This window comes from Pseudorca crassidens, chromosome 17, assembly GCF_039906515.1.
Source record: "Pseudorca crassidens isolate mPseCra1 chromosome 17, mPseCra1.hap1, whole genome shotgun sequence".
Classification (NCBI taxonomy): domain Eukaryota; kingdom Metazoa; phylum Chordata; class Mammalia; order Artiodactyla; family Delphinidae; genus Pseudorca; species Pseudorca crassidens.
Window position 1 is genome coordinate 29,067,476 of NC_090312.1, and position 25,575 is coordinate 29,093,050.

Sequence of the window (25,575 nt, forward strand, 5' to 3'; positions counted from 1 at the left end):
ATATCTGAAAGCTGTTTTTACTGATGCCATTTTCTATCCCAGTCTGAAGAGTTTTCTTCATGATATATTTTTTTGCCTCTTTGTCTAGCATACTATTAAAACTATATTTTTCAGACAGTAGAATTTGACTAGAGCAAATACCTTTTTATAATTTTGTCTATACATGAAGAGTAATAAAATCTCCCTTATTATTTACAACTTACCAGTTTTTTCCTTGTTATAGATTAATCTATATTGGTAAAGTGAACATAAATTAGCCTCCACACATGGGCCGGTTACTATGATCTTCTGCACTTCATTGGTTGCATTAGTTGTTTCCCAGTTTTCCAATGTTATAACCTATTTCCCAATTTAAAAAAGCATATATTTACTATATGGAAAAATACATTTTAAAAGCATCATAAGTCAGCTATTCAATGCCTCTACATTGCCCTATCTTATTGCAAATGATAAACTATTTTAATGTGTAAGTCATCAAATAACAGACTCTTTGGTTTATAATTACAGATATTCCAAGGCACAATGCAGTAATTTTCCATGACTGTTTTCCCCCAAAACAGTATCTTACCTAGTAAAATTAATAACCAAATAGAGCTCCTATATTTGAGCATTTACTTTCTACAAAGTGGATCTATAATCATAGCAAACCTGTACTTCCTGGACAATTGTCGACTGGGATTTGATCACTTGTTCTTCATTCACTGCATCTTCTGTTTGTTGTTCAGTATAGACATTTCTATACTGGTACAGTCCAACATCCACAAAAGCACTTAGTCTGTACTCCTGCAGCAAGATTTCAATGTAATATCTGGAAAATAGTGTAACTAAAGAATGTAACTTTTTCTCCAGAGCACTTGTCATGAATTTTTCTTTCAATGAATAAAATTTCAATATGATATAAAACATCTGCTTGTTAAATGATTTATATTGTAGTATCCCTGATTTTAATTATTAAAATATTAAGTTTCATAGCAGTTTGCTAAAAGAAAATGAATTATGTAAGATATCTGCATTAGAGATAAAGAGAACGATGAATTCATTCAGTTTTGTCAATAAATATTTATTGAAAAAGATACTATCCCCTATCTTCAAGGATCTAAAAACAAAATTACATTGTAGGTTATAACATAATCTTCCTGGCATAAAACAGAGGACACACAGAGGTTAAATACATTAACGTGTGTAAGAAAATGTCAGGCAGACCTAGACATACCATATATTTTGTATCTGAGTGGTTGTATGTCATCGATGAAAGTTCTTACTCTAAGTTCCTCAAATATTGCCTCCACTTGTAACTTGGGAAACAACACACTGCCGCAGAAAACTTTTACTGATTAGATTGATGATGGCCCTCTAATAAGCTGGATGAGATTCACACCTTAACTTTGGAAGTCTTGATTCCTGAGGCCCCGTGCCCATCATCCAAATGCCTATCCAGGATAAGGTGTTCACTAATCAGCTGTTACAGGTGAGTGAAAAGCTACTGCTTCCCTATCTAAATCTCTGTCAGTGTAACCACTGCTCCCATCGTTGGAGAGGCCAGCTAGGAGTTCCTTTAAATTGCCTCACATCATTCAACAGATACTCTTGTAAATGGAGAATAAGTATCCACAGTTCATGTAAGACTGTGAATGAGGGGTATTTATTACCTCCCATCTGGCAAGGATGCTGGGGCTCTGGGTCATTTCCCTCATAGAACTGATACTGGAGGATTACATCAGGCTTTTGGCTGCCCTGAGAACCTGTTTGCCAGCTCTGTCAAATCAAGGTGGGCAATACTAATTAGGGAGCAGGATTCGGAGAAGAACCATTAAATTCTGTATCCTTACTGGCAGCTTAAAAATATTTTAAGGCACCTTCTATGTGCTAGACACTAAACTGAGCACTTCACAGACATTATTATATTTAATATTCACAAAATCCTATAAAATATATATTATTATTCTGTTTGATCATATGAATAACAGAGACTAAAAGAACTTAAAGATTGAAAAATTATTTAAAAGTTAGTCACTGAGGTAGGATTCAAAGTAGAAAGGGGGTGACCAAAGCGATATGCACTTAGAGATAAGGCTATATTATTTGAGTAAAATGAACTGGCAAGCCAAGCTACCTTTGGAAAGGTCCCAGGGACCACTGTGCAATAAACCATCCTGCGTGGCCTCAATTTCAGAATACACAACCATCATTATAAGTGCCAGTGTAAATTTCAAGCTAGTTTGCAGACGCACAGATACCGGGGGCAAGATGTATTACAAGTCACCTTCACGCAAGCTCTGTGCTCTTGCCAAGCAGGTAAACTGAACTCATTTTCCAAGGTCAAGGCAAAGCCTGAAGGTGTATTGACACTTAATAGCAATAGGTATTAACGAGATACTCCATTTACTCTGAATTGGCCCAGGGAACTTGGTTAAAAAAGAAAATGCTTAAGTTTAGAAAGAAGTGATAGAAGGAGGAGGAGAAAAAGAATGGAAAGCTTATTATTCCCAAGACTTTAGTGAGAACACTTAGTGTGATTTCTCTCAGGTACCATTGATCCCAACCCTCTCTGTCCAGCTCCATCACATCTTCATGGTGCTGCCTATGAGCATAATCTAATCGATATCTGTAAAGGTGACATGGTAAATGGAAAAAAAAAAAAAAAAAAACTCCTCCCATCAAGAAGTGAAGTGCATTTCTTCACCCACTAAATCTAAGTTTGGCCATTTGCTTTGGCCAATTGGATATTAGCAAATATGATACAAGCAGAATTTAAAAAGTACCTGTGCATTAGGAATTGCCCTCTTAACTGCTGGGACACTGTGACAAGCCTGGGCTAGCCTCCTTGAAGATGAGAGACCATGTGAAGTGAGACATCCCAGATATCTCAGTTCCCATCAGGACAGCTGAGCCTCCTGATATGTGAATGAGGCCATCCTGGACCATTAATCACCAACTAAATAGTCAGGATCAAAAGAACTACCTAGCTAATCACAAAACTGGGTTGCTTTAAGCTACTAAATTTGGGGGAATGGTTTCTTACGCAGCAAAACCTAACAGATACAAATGGTAAATGGAAGAAAATTTCAATGAAACTTTTGATGTTCTCCATGTAACTTAGCTATTTTGCATATATCGGCTTTTACCTCCCTGTTTTCTAGGAATCCTGAATTGACTTTTCGAATGGGATTATTAGCTATTTGAATAATATCCTCATTTTCTCCCTGGAATTGACCTTTCAGCACTAAATAAGTACTCCTTAAGGGCAGGGAATATATTTTAATATCCTTTGTATTAAATTTCTAGTACCTGGTCCAGGGTCTGGAATAAATCAAGAGAATATTAAATATATATTAATTATGGTACAAATCCATGTGGTTTTTGTGATTTTTCTCTAGCAATACAGAAAATAGGAGAAGAGAAATTAGATGGCTGGATTGACTGAAAGGTCCTAATAAGAAACTAAAGCAGGATTAAGTAAACTTCACAAAATTGTAATTTCTGCAACAGGAATAATTTAGATTTCAAATTTTCCTGGTTAGCTGAATGCCAGTATGCTTGAAAATATAGAAACAAAACTTAGCAAATTATAGAGAATGACCAATTATAAATTAAACCAATAAACTAGTATCACTTCTACCAATAAAACAAATTGAAAATATTTTTATATATAAAATTATAGTTTTTAAATATTACACAATAATTTAAAGAAAAGAAAAAAACCTTACTCTTTTCCTTTTTGAAGATGAATGTCATCTGATCTTTGTGTTGGGCTGGAAAAATAACTGTTGGCATTGGAAGAATGATAGGCAATCCTCACCTTATCCCAAAAAGACAGAGAGAGACAGAGAGAGAGAGAGAGGGAGAAAAGAACTTATTAATAAGCCTGTTCAGCATTTATTTATCATTTATTTTTTCTGTCAGTCTTAGAACTTTTATGAACAGAAAAATGTGAAAATATTTCACATTTTTCTTCTAATATCTGTTTTTCATGATGAAATGGATTTTAAAAAATTATCAAAGCTCACGTCACCCCTTCCACCCTTAACTAACATCAACTCCACTATTCCATGAACACACACAGAACATAGCTTTTCCACAATTAGAACTGCAAATAGGAAATTTAAAGATCCATACAGGGAGGAGGTTGTTATTGTTAAATAAAATATTCTTTTGTTCTGCTGAGAACTTTGAGGGACTTAACCCAAATGAGATCATTAAAAGGAGGTCTGAAAGATGCCAAAGATTACTAATTGGGTCTGCACACTAGAAAGAGAAGACTTTGGGCTTCCCATTAGAAATGACTATACTGTCTTTAAAGGAAACATGCTGAAAAGCTATGGTAAAATCGGAATTCATGTGTTATAGGCAGGAATTTAAACTTGTTCATCCAGTTTGGGAGACAACCTTGCCATATATATTGTGATTCATAAAATGTTCTTATGATTTGATTCATTAGTTTCACATTTGTGAAACTGTCCTAAAGAAATAACATAAAATACAGAATAATTTAATAAACACAAATGTTCAATTGAGTATGATTTGTGGTCATAAAAAATCAGAAGTAAGTTAAAAACTTGTCAGTATGGGGAAAGGTAGTAAAGTCATGCAATAGCATACTATTTAGTCATCAAAATGGTGTTATATAAATTATTTAATAATATGTGAAAATACTGATACATGACAAAAATGACTATAAAATTGGATGTGTGATCCTATTTATGTAAGAAACAAAATACAGACAAAAGGAGATAATAGACTTTAATCTCATGACCAAGTAATAGTGAAACAGATCTAGCAGGATAGTGAAATACTTGTACTCTTCTCCAAATTTCCTATGTGTGACCATAATTCTTTCATAATAAAAATAATCTTCCATTTTAAAGGAAACATATGTGTTTTCTTTTTTGGTTACAGAAAACTTAGGTATGGTAAAGCATTTTCTTTTAGACAATGGGTTTTCTAACAACTTTATGGTTCATACCACATGTGTTAAAATAGCCAAGAACCCACCACATAAATTCGTTAACATATTCACTGGTTTTGGTGTAGAATAAATGGGATATGTATAAAGGTTATCATAGTGTTTCGATAATATCAAGTAGTGTTCTGTGGCTTCCCTACCTTATCTTCAGGAAGTCCAGTCTGGCTGAAATAGATAGCATAACGGTCATCACCTTTGATGTAGAATCTATAAACATCAGAATCTGGAGCCACCAAAAATCCACTGAAGCGTGCAACAAATGTATCTTGTCCCATAGGCCAAAGATAGGAAGCTGAATCTACCCAACTGGTACCCATGTACCCTGGAGTTTTTTCATTGTATTCGAGTATCTCTTCAAGATGTACTGGACGGCTAGTATTCCATACCTCAAGCTTTAGGCCTCTCCCACCTGAACGTAACAAAATAAAAGAAGGCTTTCATCAGAATTTTCATGCAGTATCTCAATGTCTTTTACTTGGGTGGTGATTATAGGTATTCTATTTCTATTCACATTTTTACAGCATGTGTGTAAACAAAACAATTACGCATATCTCTACGTGTATCTGTACCCAGAGGACAGACTGCTGTTACGACAGTCTGCAATTTATTGTTTCACATATCTGTCCCTCAGATTCTACACATGTAAAATGAGAGTAATACTATGATTGACAAGGCTACTATGGGGATTAGATATCATACATATGTAAAATACCTGGTACTTAGTGAATGCTTCACATAAGATAGTAATAATATAATAATTATGATTTTTGATATGACTGATGTTGCTTTGTATAGTCAAGACTCAAAACTTCAAGATTCAGACCATTTGATTACAAAATCTTCACCCTGATTATTCTCTCTAATAAAAGTTACTCAATTAATGGCTCAAAGAACAGACACTATTGGCCTTAACACTTCTGTCAGTATTTGTTTTTCTTCTTTTTAACATTACTTTGGCTCTAGGATTTCTCCTCCTTCTTGGACAGAATCAGAGAGAGAACATTCTCATTAAAGTGAACTTACACTTGCCAGTGTAATTTTCTCCTAATCATAATGAGCCGTCTCACTTTTTATTTTTCTTCTTTAAAATACAACAACAATCAGCTCAGGCCTTGGTTCAGCAGCCTTAGGCTTGTCTGGAGTGCCTGAATCTGGAAAATAATGGGTACTACTCTTCCCCTGAGTCTGGTGAGAGAAAAGCTTGAGCACTTCAACCTTTCATAGCAGCAGCATGCTCTGGTATATACAACTTTCTTTAAAGTAATCAATTATAAATATCAAAATTCTCCTCTTAAACCGGTCAATTTTTAAATATTGTTCAAAACAAGGACATTTAAGAGGTTAATAAAATGAATTTACTTGGCTTCAAATACCAATCAATGACACAATTATAAACTGATTTCACTGAGTGCACAGGATGAGATACAGAATCCATGCACACACATGCACAGCATCACGGTGGTCTAGTTGCAGATATCAAGGCCATCAGGTGCACTTTCACTGGTCACAGGTGAAAATCTGAAAAGAATTTTGTGTTCCGTTTCTCTCATCCCTGTGATCATGCCTAAATCATTCTAGACAAATAAGGATTTCACCTCTGACGTTTATTTTTTAACCAGGAATAAAGCATTTTAAAATTTTCCATGTAGCCTGTACCAAAATTTAGTAATAATCATTTGATCTGAAATAAAGGCACCCTTATACTCTATCAGTAGAGTTTTCACAGGGTATCTGAGTAATTTAGGCCAGGTTTACCTCCACTGGTGCAGCCTTGATGCAGCTATATTAATAGAAAAATTTCCTAATCCAGAAAGTATAAAGAAAAAAAACTAGAAAGAAATTTATTATAATTCTCACTACAAATTCTAAAAAATTCAAATAATATTTTTTGTTACTATGTTACGGGCTGAATGTTTGGGTCCCCTCAAAACTCAGCTGTTGAAACCTAATGCCCAATGTGATGGTATTAGGAGGTAGGGCCTAATGAATAGGATAAGTGCCCTTATGAAAGAGACCCCACAGAGGTCTCTTCTCCCTAGCCCTGAGAAGGCCTCATCTGTGAGAAAGCAGGTCCTCACCAGATCCCCAATCTGCCAGTGCTCTGACCTTTGACTCCTATCCTCCAGAACTGTGAGAAATCAATGTTGTTTATAAGCTACCCAGTCTATGGTATTCTGTTATAACAGCCTAAACGGACTAAGACACTAAAGATATCTGTCAATAATATTCCTCTTACGCAAATATAGAAATGGTCCTTCTCCCTTTTGTTGACTTACCTGGATATACAGTTCTAAGAATATCAGGTTTAGGGGGTGTCTTGCAACATATACTGTTTTCTGTGACATTCAAAATATCACAGGCTTGACCTACAGAGAAGCAAGGGCAGAACTGTTACTACAGAGCTTCAGAATGAAAATCACATCAGCCTATCTTGGAGTGCTTTTTCAATTAAAGCTAAGTTACAAAAGCAAGAGGCAAAGTTGAAGGGTCTTAATTTCCTTTACATATTCTCCATGAAAGCTTTAGCATTCATCAATTGTCATACTTCCACAGGCTACATTTTGCTGGCAAAATCTCACAAGTCTGAGTTAGAATATTTCATAATTTCAGAGAAACAAAATACGAAATTTGATAAAATGATGTCACTGTGAAATATTTTATCTAGGTCCAAAGCAAAGCCTTATGTTTTGTTCCTTGGAGAAAGTTTCTGAATAAATCAATGATGTTCAGAATTTACAAAAGCAGATGATCCCGGTCCTCTTAGGTTAATGGTGGTTTTGTCCAACTTTTTCAAATGAAAACAAAAGGAATAATAACTTGTAAGTGGTATTTCCACAGACAGATGGAAACCAAAACAGACAAGATTCTAAATAACAGTTGTTACACATAAGCACAATTAGACTTCAGTAAGAGTGTACGTTTTAGACCCCCATGTATTCCTCACAGTGCCTCATGTAAGGTCAGGCCTCATTAACTATTTACTGAAACGGAAATAACCCATGAACAGTGAAGCAAGGGAAATGGAGGAAAGTATCTTTGCCACATTTTGTTTGGTGGCCTGGAAAATGGATACTTCAACACAACCTTTCACTATTTTGAATGCTTTGTGAATGCAAGATCATTGAACTAGAAAACAGTACATTTTAACAGTATATTAAACTAACTTAACCCATTTTGTTTGGAGCAAAGATACAAAAACTGATCATTATTTTCAAGAAATTATTGAGGATTCAAAATCTCAAATCTGGCTGTAACATTAATGGCAATGAAATATAAAAAAATTTAACATGTTACCTTTGCATATCAGCTGTATCATAATATCAGATCGTAAAACATATTATATATATTAAAAATATTTTATGTCCCTGCTTCTAATATTTAAAATATAGTATCTGATCAGAATAACATATTATATGAAAGTTTAAAATCTTTTGGCCTATGCAGGTGGCCAGCAAGGATTCATGGGGATAGGAAAGACATTATATGAATGTTACACGAGGTTGCTTTCTATGAATTTCTTTTCTTGAAATCACATCTTGGCTGGCTCATTAGCAGATTCCTTAAAAGCAGAAAGTACCTAAGCAGCGGGCTCTATCAGAAAAATTACGTGCCAGGTGCATGGGCGGACATCCTGTCCCCTGCACGTCAAGGTAGGTAAGGTCATTATAACTGAGTGGGAAGACCCCCACTGTTACATTCATCCCCAACTTCCTATTTGAGCTGCCTAGCACCCTACCTCTGAACAGATCTGGACCAGACATATAAAAGTGATGCATAACCATAGAATCAAGCCTGATGTGCAGCTGTGAACATATAACACATTAATTGATGCTCTTTCTAAGGCCAATATCATCTATAATTACTGATGTCCAGATAAGGCACCGTATATGACAAGGGGATGAGGAGAGTATCCCTAAATACCACTTTAAATTTCCCATAATTACCTAACCCTTTAAGAAATAATAACAGTTCAAAAAGGTAATTTAAGAGTCTATTAAATAGAGGGTACGTGTGTCGCTAAGTGTGGTGAGGAATTTGTTGATGGCAGCCATGATGCTGCCATGCAGTGCCCTTCGGTGCTGACCTCAAAGCCCAAATCTTGGTCATATAAAGGCTGCAAGGAGTGGTCCTCACTGGAGAATTGCAGTGGGAAAAGCATCAAGCCCCAGAACCAAATGCCCATCTGAAAATACACAGCTTTTAAATTAAGCATTAATTAAGAAAAGACTGTTATTCTTCCTGGATGTTATTAAAGAAAAGGAAGGATTGGTTCTTTTATTAAAAATCATGAAAATTACCTCCAACAAAAACTCGGACTGGGAAATCTGTCTCATCAAAGAACCGTCCACTTATTGTTAGCATGGTGCCGCCTTGAATGCTTCCTTGTGAAGGTGAAACCTTAGTGACCTCTGGGAGGGGGAGGGGAAGGACAAGAAATACAATGTCATGAATATTACACATAAACACAAGTGTTTGATTTTTACCAATTTTCCAAATTACCTAGCCATAGTACATAACACAGTGAAGGTATTGGATTACCAAATGAAAGTATCAGGTGTTTCATTATTTTGTCTCTGATGCAATCCTGCAAAGAGGACTATAAACATGGCTTTCACAGAGACCTACATCTTCTGGGGACCAGGCGTTAGTGGTAACTAGTACTAAAGAGACACTGTAACAGAAGGATCCAGAGAACAAGGAAAACCTGGGCTGAGCATAGATGTTTGGTTCCAAAAGAAAACAGGAAGGCAAAGAGAACAGCCTCTTCTCTATGCTCTTGAAGAATGAATCTTCCTTATATTTATGAGCCAACATCTTATATTTTTTTCATATACTAATATATTAACTATGATTGGAATTCTTGTGGCTTTATATATAAAAGTCTTAGGTATATTGGTAAAATAGCCCAGTGCATAACATATGGTAGATTCTTATTAAAATTTATCCTTATTAGTTCAATCTATCAAAGTTCTATGTATTTTTACTTAGGAGTTTCACATTAAATAAGTTTCTAGAAAAAGCCAGGATAGATCATATTTGATTGATTCCAAGACATACATTTTTTTCACATTTGAACATCTTTGAAATCTGAATCATCCCAGACCTGGAAGGAAGTACAATTCTTCCAGAAGGGTTTGTGTTTGCTTCTGACACTCGCCTAGGGGTGCTACCAACCTTAGACCTCATTAAATTAAAATAAATTATGATCTGCTTGAGGATTCTTTTGGACCACACTGACAGCATAAATCTCAGAGAGTGCTGGTTTGTGGTTTCAATTGACAGCAGAGATTTTTTTTCCTCCCTTGATCAACAGCCCAAGTTGAGATGCACAAGTTTCCCTGCTGTCTCTTTTAGAGTGATAAGTGTATTTCTCAATCAACCTTACACCAGAAATGTAGTTTTCGGGATCGTAGCTTAATGTCAGGACTTCCTATTTCACTCCTCATCTTAGGTGTGTTTCCTTTCTTAGAATTACGTAACATAATATAGTACACTTTACAGTCACTGTTGTATTTGATTTGATGAAATATCTCTTCTCCCGCCCCCCACCCCACACACAGAAAGGTCACATACCTGCATACGTTTGAAACATTGAAATTTTATTGAGAGAAGAAACAAAATATGCCATTTTTTGTGGTAAACTCCTGTTTAAAAAAAGTAAAAATTCTTGCTTTAAAAATGACCTTTATTTTAGGAAACTGTTTCTTTTTTTTTTTTTTTACTTTAGTGATAGAAATCATATAATTTACAAAGGAGCAGGAAAGAACTTTTCAGGAGGATAAAATTGTTCTACATCCTCATTTAGTTATTGATTACACAAATACATGAAGATATATTTGTCAGAACTCACTGAACTGCACACTTAAAATATGTACATTTTATTATATGCAAATTATACTTCAATAAAGTAAGAATTTATATTAACATAAAAAATAAACAGACAGGAGGACTGCCCTTCATAAAAGCTGGGCTCTACTGATGACCGCCCCAGAGTGCTCTATGCTCTTATAACCCATTTACTGTCAGAATAACTAACATTATTGAACACTTATCAGGTATGCTAAGATTTTTAAGCTTTTAAGCTAAGATTTTTTAAGCTTTTAATTTATTACGCTATTAAATTTTCAATTTCATATTCCATGAAGTAGGTAAAACTCAGAGAATTTTTATCTTAGTCAAGATCACAAAGACAGTAAGTAGCAGAAATAGAATTTGAGCTCAGGCAGTTTGAGTCCAGAGCCCTGGGTACTATACTACACAGTTCTCCTCTCTTGCCACTAACTTACATGAGAATACAAATGGATGACAGCAAGTTCACAACAGTCCACCAGAGTTAAGTCACCCTTAATAAACACAGAACCTATTCATATTTTTGACAGATACATACTTGCACTTCCATAGTCTAGAGGATTAGGAAAGGAAGGAATCTGATCCTAAAATTAAATGCTGTTCTCTTAATTACCTCAATTAAATTCATAATTAGAAAAGTTAAGAAATTCTAATATTAAGACCTAAACCCATTCACCCTAATTATAACACAATGAACTGGAATCTAAAAGGATAATGCAAATCTTGTGGTGGAGACCAAGAGTTAACTCCCTGTAAGTCTAACACAGGCATTATAATTTGCATTTGCAAAGCTAAAGAGCCCCTGAAAATATTTTATGCTAAATTAGTTATTTAAGAAGTTCATACTAGATTTTATATTTTTATGTTATAAGCTTTTCAGCTGATTTCTCAAAGATCTGAAATGATGCCAGTTCCGACAATGTTGTCTGGGGTCAGATCCTGCATCTGAAAAATTAACTCTGCTTTTTAAGTTGGTGGGAAAATTGCCTCCTGAAATAAAATTTGAATGTAATTTATTTGGTATGACACTGAGGTGATTTTCACTAATTCATTGATAATGACTAGGCATTTCTCAATTACGCGAGCCTCATCTAAACCTTATCAGTTTGAAACAGCTGTTGTTTGAACTTGGGGTAATAGAAGAGAGAAGGTTGGTTATTAAAAGAAATACAGAATGCATACAATATTGTAAATCAACTAAACTTCAAAAAAAAAAGAAATACAGAATGGGTGCCACAATACTGTCTAATTGGTTCATCTGATATTCAGGAATACTCCTGAAATTTGTAAAATATGGATTTTATAACTTATAAAATGACAATGTTTTTAAATGCCATGTAATCTTAAAACTAGGCTCTTAAGTAGTAAATGTCATATTTTTAACAGTTATCTTAAATTCATAAGATTGTTTTATATAGAAACACAATTTCTTAGATTCTGAGACACTAATACAAAAGGAAATCCATTGACTTAAAAAGGAAAAAAATGATTATAAGTCAAGATCACAGAATTAACAATTTTATGCAATATTTTTGCCTGTATATGTGCAAATTTTCTGACTTTTTAAAATTGAAAATTGGGGACATGTTAATGCCACATATTGACTTATGTATACTTATTAATCACATTCAAGCTTGATCACTCAAATGTTCTATTTTGGGGTAATTATTTCTCTGAGAGACATATGATGGATTTGGCAATTAGTACCTTTCATACAGACTCAGGACTAAGAAGTCACACATTGAGAGCATAAAAGAACCATATATAGTTCATGAAATAATTTAAAACTGAGTAATTGTTGCTTCTGACATATTTTTCTAGTATTTTCAATAAAATCCTATTGTCTAATCTTATCAAATTATATGTAAGTAGGCCATGTCCTTGCAGCAAATCACAGTTAAGTCATGGGACTGTGCCATTTCCCCATGTAAATCATAAAGGTAAATCTTAGCACCGTTTACATATCATCCACTCTGGCTTATCTTGAATTATAATATTCTTCATGGTTTTAGAACAGTATATATTATTCTATAATGAAGTGTCCAGTGGGAATTCTCTGGCGGTCCAGTGGTTAGGACTTGGTGCTTTCACTGCCAGGGCCTGTGGTCAATCCCTTGTCGTGGAATTAAGATCCTGCAAGCTGCGTGGCACAGCCCAAAAACCTGTTAAAAATTTTCTTTAAAAAGAAAATACAGTCCCTGTGCTTTGGGGACCCACAATTTAAAAAAAACAGTGTCCAGCCCAGGTTTATAACTTGGTAATAAACATATTGCCTCTAGGTGTCTAGAACTAGCTCATGCCTAAATACAGTGATAATGGATTTGGTTTCACCGACTCAACTGCATTTCCATACATGCAGGGACCAAATCTCACCCTTCTCTTGCAGTCTGTAAACAATGAACAGGAATAACATCTACTCTGATTACAATATTGCCACTCTTTCCAAACTTCTAAGCACTGAGTCTCTCTTCAGAGACAAAAAAGAAATCAATAGACCTATTTTATCATTGGTCTACTACTGACATATTAGGACTGGATGGCTAAATCTTGTGACTTATTTGGATTTCTATCAACCAGTTCATTTTCCCAGTGGAAGATGCTATGACATTTTGGGAAGAATAATTCATTTAGGTTTGGCACATCATGGTCCTGCCCATAAAAGGCCATTAGCATGCTATAGTTAGTGGGACTGCCAACAAATGCCACCCCCCCCACATTTGCAAATACTCCAGGAGTGGGGTGATCCCACCATGTTAGAGAATCCTGAGTCAGGATGTTAAATACTGATGAGATGTGGTTCTGTGACTGAAACCCTCCATCAGTCATGGCAGAGCACTGGAATAAAAGGCTTAGGCCCTGGAGTCAGACTGCATGGGTTCACATTCTAGCTCTGCTTCCTACCAGCTGAATATCCTTGGGCAAATTATTTAATGTTCCTAAGCCTCATTTTCCCAGTGTGCAATATGGGGTGGATGATAACATTCAATTTATATGTTCTTTGGGAGCATTAAACTAGATAATATATGTAAAGTGCCTAACACCATGCCTGCTACTAAATGTTCATTATTATTATCTATAATATGACATTTGCAACATGTGTTGAGACTTGCATATTCTGATATTTCTGTAAGCGTGTGATGGTCTTTCTGACTGAAATTAGGATAACTGGAAATAAGTTCTAGTTTTACTAAAAATCATAAATATAAGTTATTAACATTGGTGTTAAAATGAACAATTAAAAGCTATAACTACCATCTTTCAAAACTCTATTTGTCCTGACACTTTAAGAGAAAACCATTATCAGGTAATATTAACCATGAGGTTTTATTTATTCTTACATTAGTTCAAATCAAAATTTAATTACTTAGCTATCAAAACAATTTTAATTAAATAAGAAGGATGACAAAACATAAAATAACACTTTATAATATCACAATCAAAGATTTTTTTAGTTATTGTTTTAGGTAATGCTAGATTTCCCAACAATTGGAAGGCCATGTCTGAGGCACAAATTATGAGTGAACAGGAGTTACAGATCCCTTAAATGTTAATTTGGGGGAAGAAAATGATTAATTTTTTAATCTAGGGATCTATATAGCACAAAGTAAATGTACACTTTTATTTTATTTACCCAGTTGAATTAATTATGAAAATTATTATTTACAAAATGACCTACCTTCCATAATCACTATCCAAGATGAAGCTGACATTGTGATGACCTGGAATTAATTAATATATGCAATCAATTAAATTCTCAATCACAGGAGAACAATAACTCTGTATTATAAAGCTGATTTAAAACAAAGAAAAGAAATATAAAATTAACACTGTAATTATGCAACCGTCTACTAATCCTCAAAGAAATGAAAACTGAAATATCTTAAAGTACCTAGTACTTTAAGATATACAAAATAATATATCTCAAGGTTATAACCAGGAAAACCTGACAAAATATAATAATGAATGAAGGAGAAGAAAAGAATATATATGTAACCATATTGCCCTCAATTTTCTTTCATTCATTTAACAGCTATTTAATTGAGTCAGACACTCAGCTATGGGTTGAGAGATGCAGGGTGAGCACACAGTTTGCTCTTCTCAAAGAGCACACTGCCAAGTGGAGGATACAGTCAGTCAAAAGCAATGACACAGAGAACTAAAAACTGTGATAAAGCTATCAATCAGAAGGAGAACGAACTTTGAGAATGTAAGGCTGGGGATCAGGGTTTTTTGAAGACATGACATTTTATCTGAAACTCTCGGGATGGGAAGTTTGCAAAGGTCCTGAGACAGAAGGAATAAAGCTCATTCAATAACTGAAAGGTTTATGAGTCTGAAGTACATAGAGCAAGGAGAAAAAAACAGAGTAAAAGTAAAGCTACAGGTAGATTAGTAATGGCATCATCTGGATGACAGAAGAAAAGAAAAAAGAAACTTGAAGAAGCTTACTTCAATGTCAACCTTAGAAAAAGGTAATTCATACATGCTTACATGACACTGAAAAGAAGCCAAGGTAAAGAGGAAATGCTAATTTAAAAAAAAAGGGATGAGGCCACAGGAGAGGTCTAAGAGAATACAAAACAAGGAAATAGGCATTTCTGAGAACAATGAAGAATGACGACTGACACTTACCAATGTAAGTTCCAGTTGTCTTACAAATCATAGAACCCATGTCTCCATTTGGGTGATCTAGTTTTAGACCATACCTAATAAAATATATATGTTAATTTCAAAGTTTATATTGACACTAAAGTTTTAAAATATTGTGTTTCCCTTAAAAACATCTTATGGGGCTTCCCTGGTGGCGCAGTGGTTGAGAGTCCGCCTGCCGATGCAGGGGACACGGGTTCGTGCCCCGGTCCGGGAAGATCCCACATGCCGCGGAGCGGCTGGGCCCGTGAGCCATGGCCGCTGGGCCTGCGCGTCCGAAGCCTGTGCTCCGCAGCGGCAGAGGCCACAACAGTGAGAGGCCCACGTACCGCAAAAAAAAAAAAAAAAAACATCTTATGAATTTCAGAATATATATCAGGATAGAAACTGTTGCTACAACAAAAATTTTTGTAAAATGAAAATACTTCCCAGTCTTGGTTGAAGTTATTTGAATAAAACTTCATTTGAAAATTAAATATTTTGAAATTAATTTGGTTATCCCCATTGATATTCCTTTCAAAGAATTTAAAACATTACCAAGTGAAACAATTATTTGATAAAGGTATTTCTCAAAACATCTTTCTCAAAATAATCTAAAAGCAGTTCATATCATACTATACGGGAGATAGTAGATATCAGGTTACATCTAACTATATAAACGACTGATAATTTACTATAAAAATATTACAATCTATACTGTTATAAAGCATTCAGCTATGCAATATTGCTAGAAATTACTATTTAAATCTAGTATGTTTGTATCTACTATTTATTTTTCTAAAGAAAATTATTTGAATTACTTACAAATTATCAGATTGTGGTATGAGAAGTTCACAGGGCATTCCTCCAATATAAACTCTGTATAAATATTTTATTGGAAATGATCAAATTGTGTTTAATACATTATTTCAAAATGCTCTCCTCCCACCAAGTTTACTGCTACCTTATATTTTTTTCCCAATCACTTATTATTATCCATCATTCATTCACTCAACAAACACCTATTGACCACTTATTATGCTACAGTTTTTGCTCTAGGTACTGGAACACATCAGTGGACAGAACAAAGATCCCTGCCCTTATAGGACTGACATTCTAACTTGGGGAGAATGACAATAAACATGATAATAATAACATATTTGGTGTGTTAGAAAGTGATAAATACTATGGGAATAGAAAATGTAGATAATGGGGACTCTTCCACCTGAAGTTCAATTAATTCAAATACAAAATATAATTTTCTAGTTAAGTTTCATACTATAAGAATTAAACAAGGCCCACAGCAGAGGTCCCACAAAGTAACTGGATGAAAAGGATGTCTAACAGCATCAGTGTCAATGAAATGTGAACAAGAAGCTGCAAAGGATTAGAAGCTGAGAGGAAAATCTGCCTTCACGTTTCCCCAGCTGACTAGGTCAACCCATTGCTTTAAGGCTGATAGAACCCAAGGAGATCGGAGGCTTGCAGGTAACTGACTGCTATCACATTCTTTGCACCATCAGAACAAACCCCCAGCTTCTGGGACAGCAAATCCCATACTCAAAATAAGGCCAGATACAAACCTCAACTATAAAAAATAGGGACTTCTATTTGCAGAGAACTTTGAACATTTAATATACACACAAATTCTTTCATTTGATCATTACATTAGGTTGTAAAGAAGTAAACTGAATTACTGTAACCATTTTAGAGATTTATGAATTCATATTCTCTTTCTAACTTCTTGCCTCACTGCAACTAAATTATACATTTAGCAGCAAACATTTACAGGCACTTACCACATTTAGTCCTTGCAACTACCTTATGGGTTAGTAACTATTACCCTTCCATTTCACAGACGAAGAGACTGAGGCAGGGAGGTTAAGTAGTTTGCCCAAGCCTGCAGCCAGTAAGGGACAGAGCAGGAATTCAAACCCAGACAGTCCTACTCCAATGTGTGCTCTTAACCGCACCCCGTAATTCCCAAAGTGGTCTGGGTTTGCCTTTCTATGGTAATACTAACCTATTTGGCCTTAAATACATATATTTAACTTTTTTTCTCATCTGATCTCTTAGACCAAAAGTGCCTTAGTAGGCACTAGGTCCTTCAGTCATTTGTATGTCCTCTATCATTTGCACCCGGTCTGAATTTGGAGATTTGGCCAAATTGACAAGACTTGTGAGAAGCAAAAGCAGCTTGAGCACTTGGGTCTCCTGACGTCCTGCCCAGGACTCGGCCCATTGTTTCCTAGTAACAGAATTCAGGCACAGTGAAATGCCTTGAGGGCCCCAGTGTCACAATGAATGTGGTAGAAATGAGATAAATGCAGCTCTAAAACCTTTGTCCCTCCTATTAATAGGTGTGTGAATTTTTTTCTATTTATATATAGTATCTCAGGGTTACCAGAGTATAGGGGCTGGGTAGCCTGTCCTCTGAGGTCTCTTCTGACTGTGATGCTGTGATTTCATGAAATAATTTTTATCCATTCCTTTGTATTAAACAGAAGTAAATTTCAACTACAGTGGAGAAAGAAAAGGAATCACTTTGAAAGTTAAACTTTCTATTTTCTGCCATCATTAGGGAGAGGATGACTTAGAGAACCCAAATTAAGAATTGGAATGTAAGACATTCATAACACTAGGGGATGTGGGGAAGGGATGGACTGGGAGTTTGGGGTTAGTAGATGCAAACTACTACATATAGAATGGATGACCAACAAGGTCCTACTGTGTAACAGGGAACTATGTTCAATGTCCTGGGATAAACCATAATGAAAAGAATATAAAAAAAGAATGTATATATATGTATAACTGAGTCACTTTGCTGTATAGCAGAAATTAACACATTATAAATCAACTATACTTCAATTTTTAAAAAAGACATTCATAACACTCAACTATATGGAAATACACAAAATCTTTAGTTATACTAAACTGTCCATATGAAAAGTTAAATATTTGTTTCTCTATTTTAGTAGTTCTTTTATTATAAGATCAACATGAATATTTCTAGACTATTATAGATTCATACAAATGTGATTTAACTGAGAGTTCTACTCCACAGAATGCCAGATAAATTATCTTTATTTCATTTAGTAAAACCTTTCAAGTTGCATGTTTTACAAAATTATATATGCATATGTATGTGTATGTGTGCTGTCTGAGTTATTATTTATCCATTTATTCATTTTACATATGTATTCAGTAAGCATGAAGCATCTTGAAAGCTATGATACTGATTCTGTAGGAAGTGAACAGGACTTTCAGTCTTTCAAGGCAGGACTGAGATAACCCCACCTATGCTAGAGGAAGATAACTCTAGTGACAGTGCTAGTTTCCTACCCAAAAGGTGGAAACTGGTATTTTTTGATGTTAGGTAACCAGCCAATGTTACCATCTGGTCCACAGTTAGTATATGGAGGAACCAGGATTCACATCCTAGTCTGTTAATAAACTATTGACAGTTTTAAGTTTCAGCACTGTCCCATACATGACATGCAGTAGAAAAAGTGCCAAATTGCCTGTTAGGAGACTTGTGTTCTCCTCCTGACCTTGACTAAGTGATGGACTTCCAGGCTTCCGAGGTTTTTGTTTAATATGTACAAAATGAGGCAGTTAGATTAAGTAACAAAATTCTCCAGTGATGAAGTTCTGTGACTTTAGCTTAATTACTATTGGACTTGCTTCCACGTACCTTCTATAAATAAAATCCATGATAGAAAAATAAGCAATTATGTCATACTAAAAGAGAAAGGTATACTGGCCATTGCTTCTTTGTCAATGAATCATGGCAACAGTCTATTTTTCTTCCTCTAATATGGCTGAAAACCACTCGTTAATCCCATCACATTGTAGTGGTTTTTAATATCATTGGACCCATTATTCATGGGATAGCATATCTCATTTATGAATTATAAGAATACGTTTCCACATCGAAAACTTACCTTAAAATCCTAACATTTTTCCCATTTGAGCTTAGTGCTATATTACTTCCATAGACATCAGTGAAGATTCTGCCCTGGATTGTTATTAGTGTACCTAAAAACAAAACAAAGAAAAAGCTCTGTGTAAGATTATCTATCCATATACCCATACACTTAATATGAAAACTTTAGAGGTTTTCCCAATAAAACAAGCATCCAGACCCTTACATCTTGTGTTCACTACTATTGTTTAGCATTGTTCTGAAAGTTCTAATACAATAAACCATGAACAAATAATTATAGTATTAAAGAGATATCCATAAGTATTTATAGCTTAAAGAGGTGTTTCGTGGAAGATAGGATGAATTATTCAATAAATATTGCTTGGGTCATGGGTGATTTATTTGAAAAAAATGTAAATAAGATCCCTACCTTATGCCAAAAAGTGAAATAAATTCTAGGTGAAATAAAAATTAAATATAAACAATAAAACCATACAAACTCTTGAAAAATAAGTGAAAATTTATATAATATTTGTATAATCGGGATGGTGGGATCTTCTACAGCATAAAAATAAAGGGAGAAATAACAAAGGTTAAGATCTACAGATTAGATAATAAAAATTAAGTGTCTGAATGACAGAAACATCACTAATAAATTTTAAAAGCAAATAATAAATTCAAAACATATTTCCCATCTATATGACGTATATATGGTTAATATTCTTAAAATGTAAAGAATTCTTGCAACTTAATATGAAAAAAAATGACTAGCCTTAAAAAGAGAGATGAACCAATAATTTATAAAAAGAAGAGATACAAATGGTTAATAAATACAAAATTAATTACATAAGTCAAAGAACTGGAAATATTCAAAAAAAACCCAACTATATTCTTCACATAAATTCTTTTTTTAAAAGAAAAAGAAAAGGAGAAAAGGCCTCCTGCCTTCCAGCACCCAGTGTCCACTGGGCTTGGAGCAGGTGGAGCCAGGGCCAGCGCCCTAGAAGAAGGTATAGGAGTAGAATTTTTCACATAAATTCTTGAAATAAAATGAGTACCTAGAATTGTTAAGGTTATAGAAAAAGGCATTTTCATATATTCCTGTTGGAATTATAAACTGGTATAACTATAGCTATTATAATAAACACTGGAAGCAAACTAATGCTCAATAGAGAGAAAGTCTAATACATTATAATAGATTCAGATGCAGCTATTAAAAAGCATTAAAAAAATTTTTTAGTTGTTTTATAATCAGAAAATGCTATTTATAAATTTTTAGGTATCATAATAAGTTTATGTACTAAAAATTAATTAACTATTATAAACAAAAAAGATATTTCAGCTGTCATATAACAGACCTGGAGTTCCAGATAAAGGTGTGATGCTCCTTATTGTTGGGGTTCTGAAACTTTTTGCCTGTAAAATAATATTGTTGATAAGCAGTCATCTCTATTTTGGTCCTAGTTTTATGAAATATCTCGGCTTCTTACATTATTTATATTTGAACAATATCCATAATATGACTGTCAAAATATTCCTTTTATATATGAGAAATAAAGTTCAGAATATTACTCCGATTATTCAAAATCTTTTCCTTACCCCCTAAAAATCCTCTTTCATTTCAAAGTGTTTCTACTTGGAATTTTAAAATTCAATCATCCTTTTGTTATCAGTGTAAGTCAAACCACAGTAATAAGGCTCTCTGGTAAAGACTTTTAAGAATTTGGTGGAATAAAATTAAAGAAAGCCTACTTTGGGTTAAGATTATAAAGAAAAAATAACAAAGCATTTTTCAAAAACATAGAAGCAAAACTTGGAAAGAGTTCATCAGAGTAAGCTTTAGTAACTAAGCTAACGATAATTTTCTAGAGTTATACAAAATATACTTAGAACACCACCTGACACATTGGCTATTATAATTCAAGTAAACATATGCCAACTTCTTTTTAAAAGACAAAATGAGAAATAATTACCACAAAAGGGAAATTTGAAAAACAAAATTAATTCTGAACAGGCAAAAAGCAGAGCTGATAGACAAAGTTTCCTCAATAACTGGGATACATCTAGTTATTGTGTAACTGGGATACATCATACATCTACATGTATGATCTACATACATGTAGATCAACATCTACACCTAAAAACAAATAATGTAGGAGAAAAACAAGCTAGAAATAGATCAAGAACAGTCCATCTGCACAAACACAAGGGTACCTCAGAAAAACAGAAGAGGACAGAAACACGGGCTGTATTTTTAAGGAATAACTGAAGTTTTTTGGAGGAGGAAGGTTGCTGGTGGAGAAAAAGATGGCCTCTACGTGAATACAAAAATTATATAAGCAAAATAACCTAACACAAATTAGACTCTCATTAAATGTCAGCTGTCCCCCCGCTCATTCTCATTCAGGAATAACCTAAAAGAAAGATGCCCAGATACTTAAAGTAAAAGGACAGATTTCTTTCAGACTTCCAAGAAGAGATAAATTTTTGAAATTTGAGGCTAAGAATGACTTCAGACTCATTCTTTCACACTTCAGAAATGGTTAATGGAGAATCTATGTAAAAGTAATAAGTAATATAATACCTACTCAAATGGACTTTGGGCAAAATATCATTTTTAGAGGTAGTAAGGGAAAAGCTATAGGAACTACCAAGTTGTGTGTAAATCAATCTCTCTAAGCCACAGTGCACTCATATAAATTACATCTGTGGCAAAAAATAATTGAAGAGTGCATATTAAACAACATATTAGTTACTATTATTATTTGAGGAGCTAGATTAGAAACAGATTTTCAATTTAATATATCATCTACAAAGAAAAGAATCAATGAAGATGGCAGAGCAAGTTATTTTATAGAAAATAGAAAATGAGGGAGAAGGTTCTGAAAATTAAGAATAATTAGCCTGAATAATAACAGCAGTCAAGGATAATGGTAAAAAGTATTAAAGATAAAATCAGAAAATAGTAGGAGAATTAGATGCTACAAGTATGCAATTTTGTAAAGGGTTTTAAACAACCCAATAAAAGTGTGCAAAAGTTATTGGTCCTGATAAGAACAAAAAGTAAGGGTAAGCACTTAGAGACGTTTAAAACAACTGGACATTGCTGTGACATTTTTATTGTATTTTACATAATATTGAGCCACAACAGACTGGAAATTTTTAAAACGATGATCCTTCACCATGGGTTGTTTAAGACACAGGACCAAGAAACAATGGAGATATGATTTCAAAATTCCAAACTAGAGTTCTATACCCAACTAAACTGTCAACCAAATGTGAGAGTAGCATGGAAGTTTTAGTATTGGAAGGATTTTATTTTAACCTATTAGTAGAAGGAGTTTATTTTCTAAGTACACTTTGCTCAACTAACATGAGGAAGTAGTAAGTCAAGAAAAAGGAAGACATAAGATTTAGGGAGCAAGTAGTGACATGAGGGAGAGAGGCAGGAAGTCCCCAGAAAGCTGGTGAAGGGAGACCCCATGATGATTGACTGCTGTGCAGCACATCTAGAGAACAGGCTGTCCAGACTGGAGAAGGAGCACAGAAGAATTCAGGAGTGATGTCTTTTAGGCAAAGATGATTTGATAAATTACCTAATGATTTAAATACATTGAAAAAATGTCATATTTCTGGTGCAGAGTTTGATACACAGAAAACTAGGCAAATATCTACACACACATAAAAACCCAGTTATTAACTCCAAGCAAAACAAAATACTGTATGAGAGAGAAATGTAGTCACAGTACAGTACTTGTTTCAGCTATGAATATTACTTATACAGACATAATCATGTTATGAATATTGATCTCACCAAAACTGGGGCAAATCTAACTGAGAGAAGGAGTGGTAGGATATCTGTGTGTGTTGGAGGTGGGAAGGGGTAGCAGTTTCATCTCAAACATGGCTATAATTTTCCTCTCCCTGTATCCTCACCTGCAATGTCTTTGCAGCTCTTCCCATCAAGATATGGAGGCTTGAATACGGACTGGCCTTGGAACTTGTTTCAGCCATTAGAATGTGGTTCAAGGAGCGTGACATTTCTGAGCCTAGGGCTAAAGGCTCCCTGCATACTTCTGCTCTCCTGAGGGATCCCTGCCTCCGTCATATGAATAACTCTGGGCTACTTTTGGAGGGTACAGACACTATATAGAACAAAGCCTAATCAGCTCAGCTGTTCCAGCTGAGGCCTCCCAAATGTGAAAGCACCTAGCCGAGAGCAGCAAAGCCTCCTACCTAATGCGCAGCTGACCACAGCCACACGAGCAAGTCCAACAGAGATCAGTCTAGCTCTGCCCAGAACAGAAGAACCACACAGCTGATCCATGGCTACATAAGCAATATACATTATTGCTGCTTGAAGCTAAGCTTGCGAGTTGTGTTACACAGTACAAGTTAATAGATGTAAGAATATAGGTGCTAAATTCTCATCTTCCATTGTAAGAGTTATCAATAAATAGATAATACTGATAGTTAAACTTTATTCAGAAATAGCTATAAATATATTTCTAATTAAGAAGCCTATTATTATAAATATCACAATAAATCATATAAAACATTATTTGTACATACATTAAGAAATAATATGTTTCTTCTTTAGAACAGGGGAAAGGAATAATAACGTGCATGGTCTTGAATGTTGCATGTGAACAGTGTAATGAAGAAGGACAGAGAGACCAACAGGCTACAGCGATAATGGGTGAGAAATGACAAGGCCAGAATCAAAACCAAGGCCATGTCAGGAAAGAAGATAAGGGGACGACGAACTTTAGAGCTAATTTGCAGGGTAGGATCATCATGGTTTGGGGCTGAAGATGAAGGAAAGGGAGAAACCAAGGATGTAACAGGTTTCTAGCTTGAGATGTGTGAGAAATACCAGACAAAAAGTAGGGTTAAGGAGGAATACGAGAAGTCCAGTTTGAGATTTGTTGAATTTAGGTTGCTTTGGAGCCATTTTGGCATTTTATTCTCGGAAACAAAAGATGGCTCCACATTTAAGGAGAGAGAAGGGAGCCAGAGATATTTGGGATTCATATTTGGCAATATATTTGGGAACTGTAGACGCTTCTTGAGGACAGAAGTCATAAGTAATTTCCTCAGCATTTCATCTTACATTGGAACGTTACAGCACTTGGTAATTAACAACTTAAAGCATAAATACAATTTTTTAAAATATATGCAATGGTCCTTAGAAGAAAATTTATTATAGTGAACACCTATATTTAGGGTAACTAAATTTTGAATGGCTCTGTGCTGCATGCAGTCACATCTTATCTCATTGCATTAGAAAGTACAAAGAAAGGGAAAAGAGTTATGTCTCTATTTAAAATGAAGGTGAGTCTGATGAAAACAGAAAAAGGAAAATCAAACTAAGAGCAGAAATGGAGAAAGAGAAAAAATAGTATGAACAAGAAAATAGTTTGGAAGTATACAAGTTTAATTCATTAATAAAATTAACTTAAAAAGGTAAACACGAAATGATAAAAGAGCTTCCATTACTATAGAAGATAATTAACAGTGGGTGAAATTAAACTTAGCTACATGCTAGTAAATTATTTAATGTGGAAATAGATAACAATCTGTAAAATTAAAAAATAAAAACCCAGTTCCACAAGAAAGAAAGCATACAATCAATTATACGTAAGTTAGAGAGGAGATGCCACGTACATTGAAGCTGCAGGCCCAGCTGTTGATGTGACCTTTGCAGATATTATTTTCTGCAATAGGAACCCCATCCACACTGACTCTAATAGTGTAGGAATCTTCTGGCATTGCTCTGGAAAGCAAATGAAGAACACATAAGGAATGCAAAACTCTGTTATTTAATGTATAGCATTAATGTACATGTCATTTTTGAACAAAAGTATCTGAAATTCTAATTGTTGTACAATTAAATTCAATTTTATATTATGGAAAGATGATCTCCATCCTGAACTCTGTACTGCAAATTCTAACATCATAGACCTCAGGCTAATGCTTATTCTGACTAATGCATTGGTGCTTACTGAAAAGGAAAACAAGTGTAATAATAATCATTTAAAATAGTAACATATCATCTCGGTACAATTATTTTATGCTTTACTTTTTAAAAAGTTTTAATAATGTTTCTCCCTAAGTAAGCTGAAAAACACCCTAATGTAGATGGAATCCTCTGAAATATGGGCTACCTGTCTCAGTATTGAAAGTTGCCATTTACAATGATTAATTT

General features: G+C 34.5%; 1 protein-coding gene across 1 annotated transcript in view; it reads right to left on the reverse strand.

Moving 5' to 3' along the window:
- PKHD1L1 (PKHD1 like 1) overlaps positions 1 to 25,575 on the reverse strand; it is a 152,541-nt gene that overhangs the window by 115,203 nt on the left and 11,763 nt on the right. The window contains exons 4-16 of the mRNA XM_067711478.1: positions 25,035 to 25,143; positions 20,726 to 20,783; positions 19,387 to 19,480; positions 16,268 to 16,321; positions 15,446 to 15,519; positions 14,490 to 14,532; positions 10,538 to 10,608; positions 9,262 to 9,372; positions 7,240 to 7,329; positions 5,104 to 5,372; positions 3,708 to 3,799; positions 649 to 808; positions 204 to 339 (exon numbers count right to left, since the gene is read on the reverse strand). Of these exons, the coding sequence (XP_067567579.1) occupies positions 204 to 339; positions 649 to 808; positions 3,708 to 3,799; positions 5,104 to 5,372; positions 7,240 to 7,329; positions 9,262 to 9,372; positions 10,538 to 10,608; positions 14,490 to 14,532; positions 15,446 to 15,519; positions 16,268 to 16,321; positions 19,387 to 19,480; positions 20,726 to 20,783; positions 25,035 to 25,143 (1,361 nt within the window). The remainder of the gene's footprint in view (positions 1 to 203; positions 340 to 648; positions 809 to 3,707; positions 3,800 to 5,103; positions 5,373 to 7,239; positions 7,330 to 9,261; positions 9,373 to 10,537; positions 10,609 to 14,489; positions 14,533 to 15,445; positions 15,520 to 16,267; positions 16,322 to 19,386; positions 19,481 to 20,725; positions 20,784 to 25,034; positions 25,144 to 25,575) is intronic.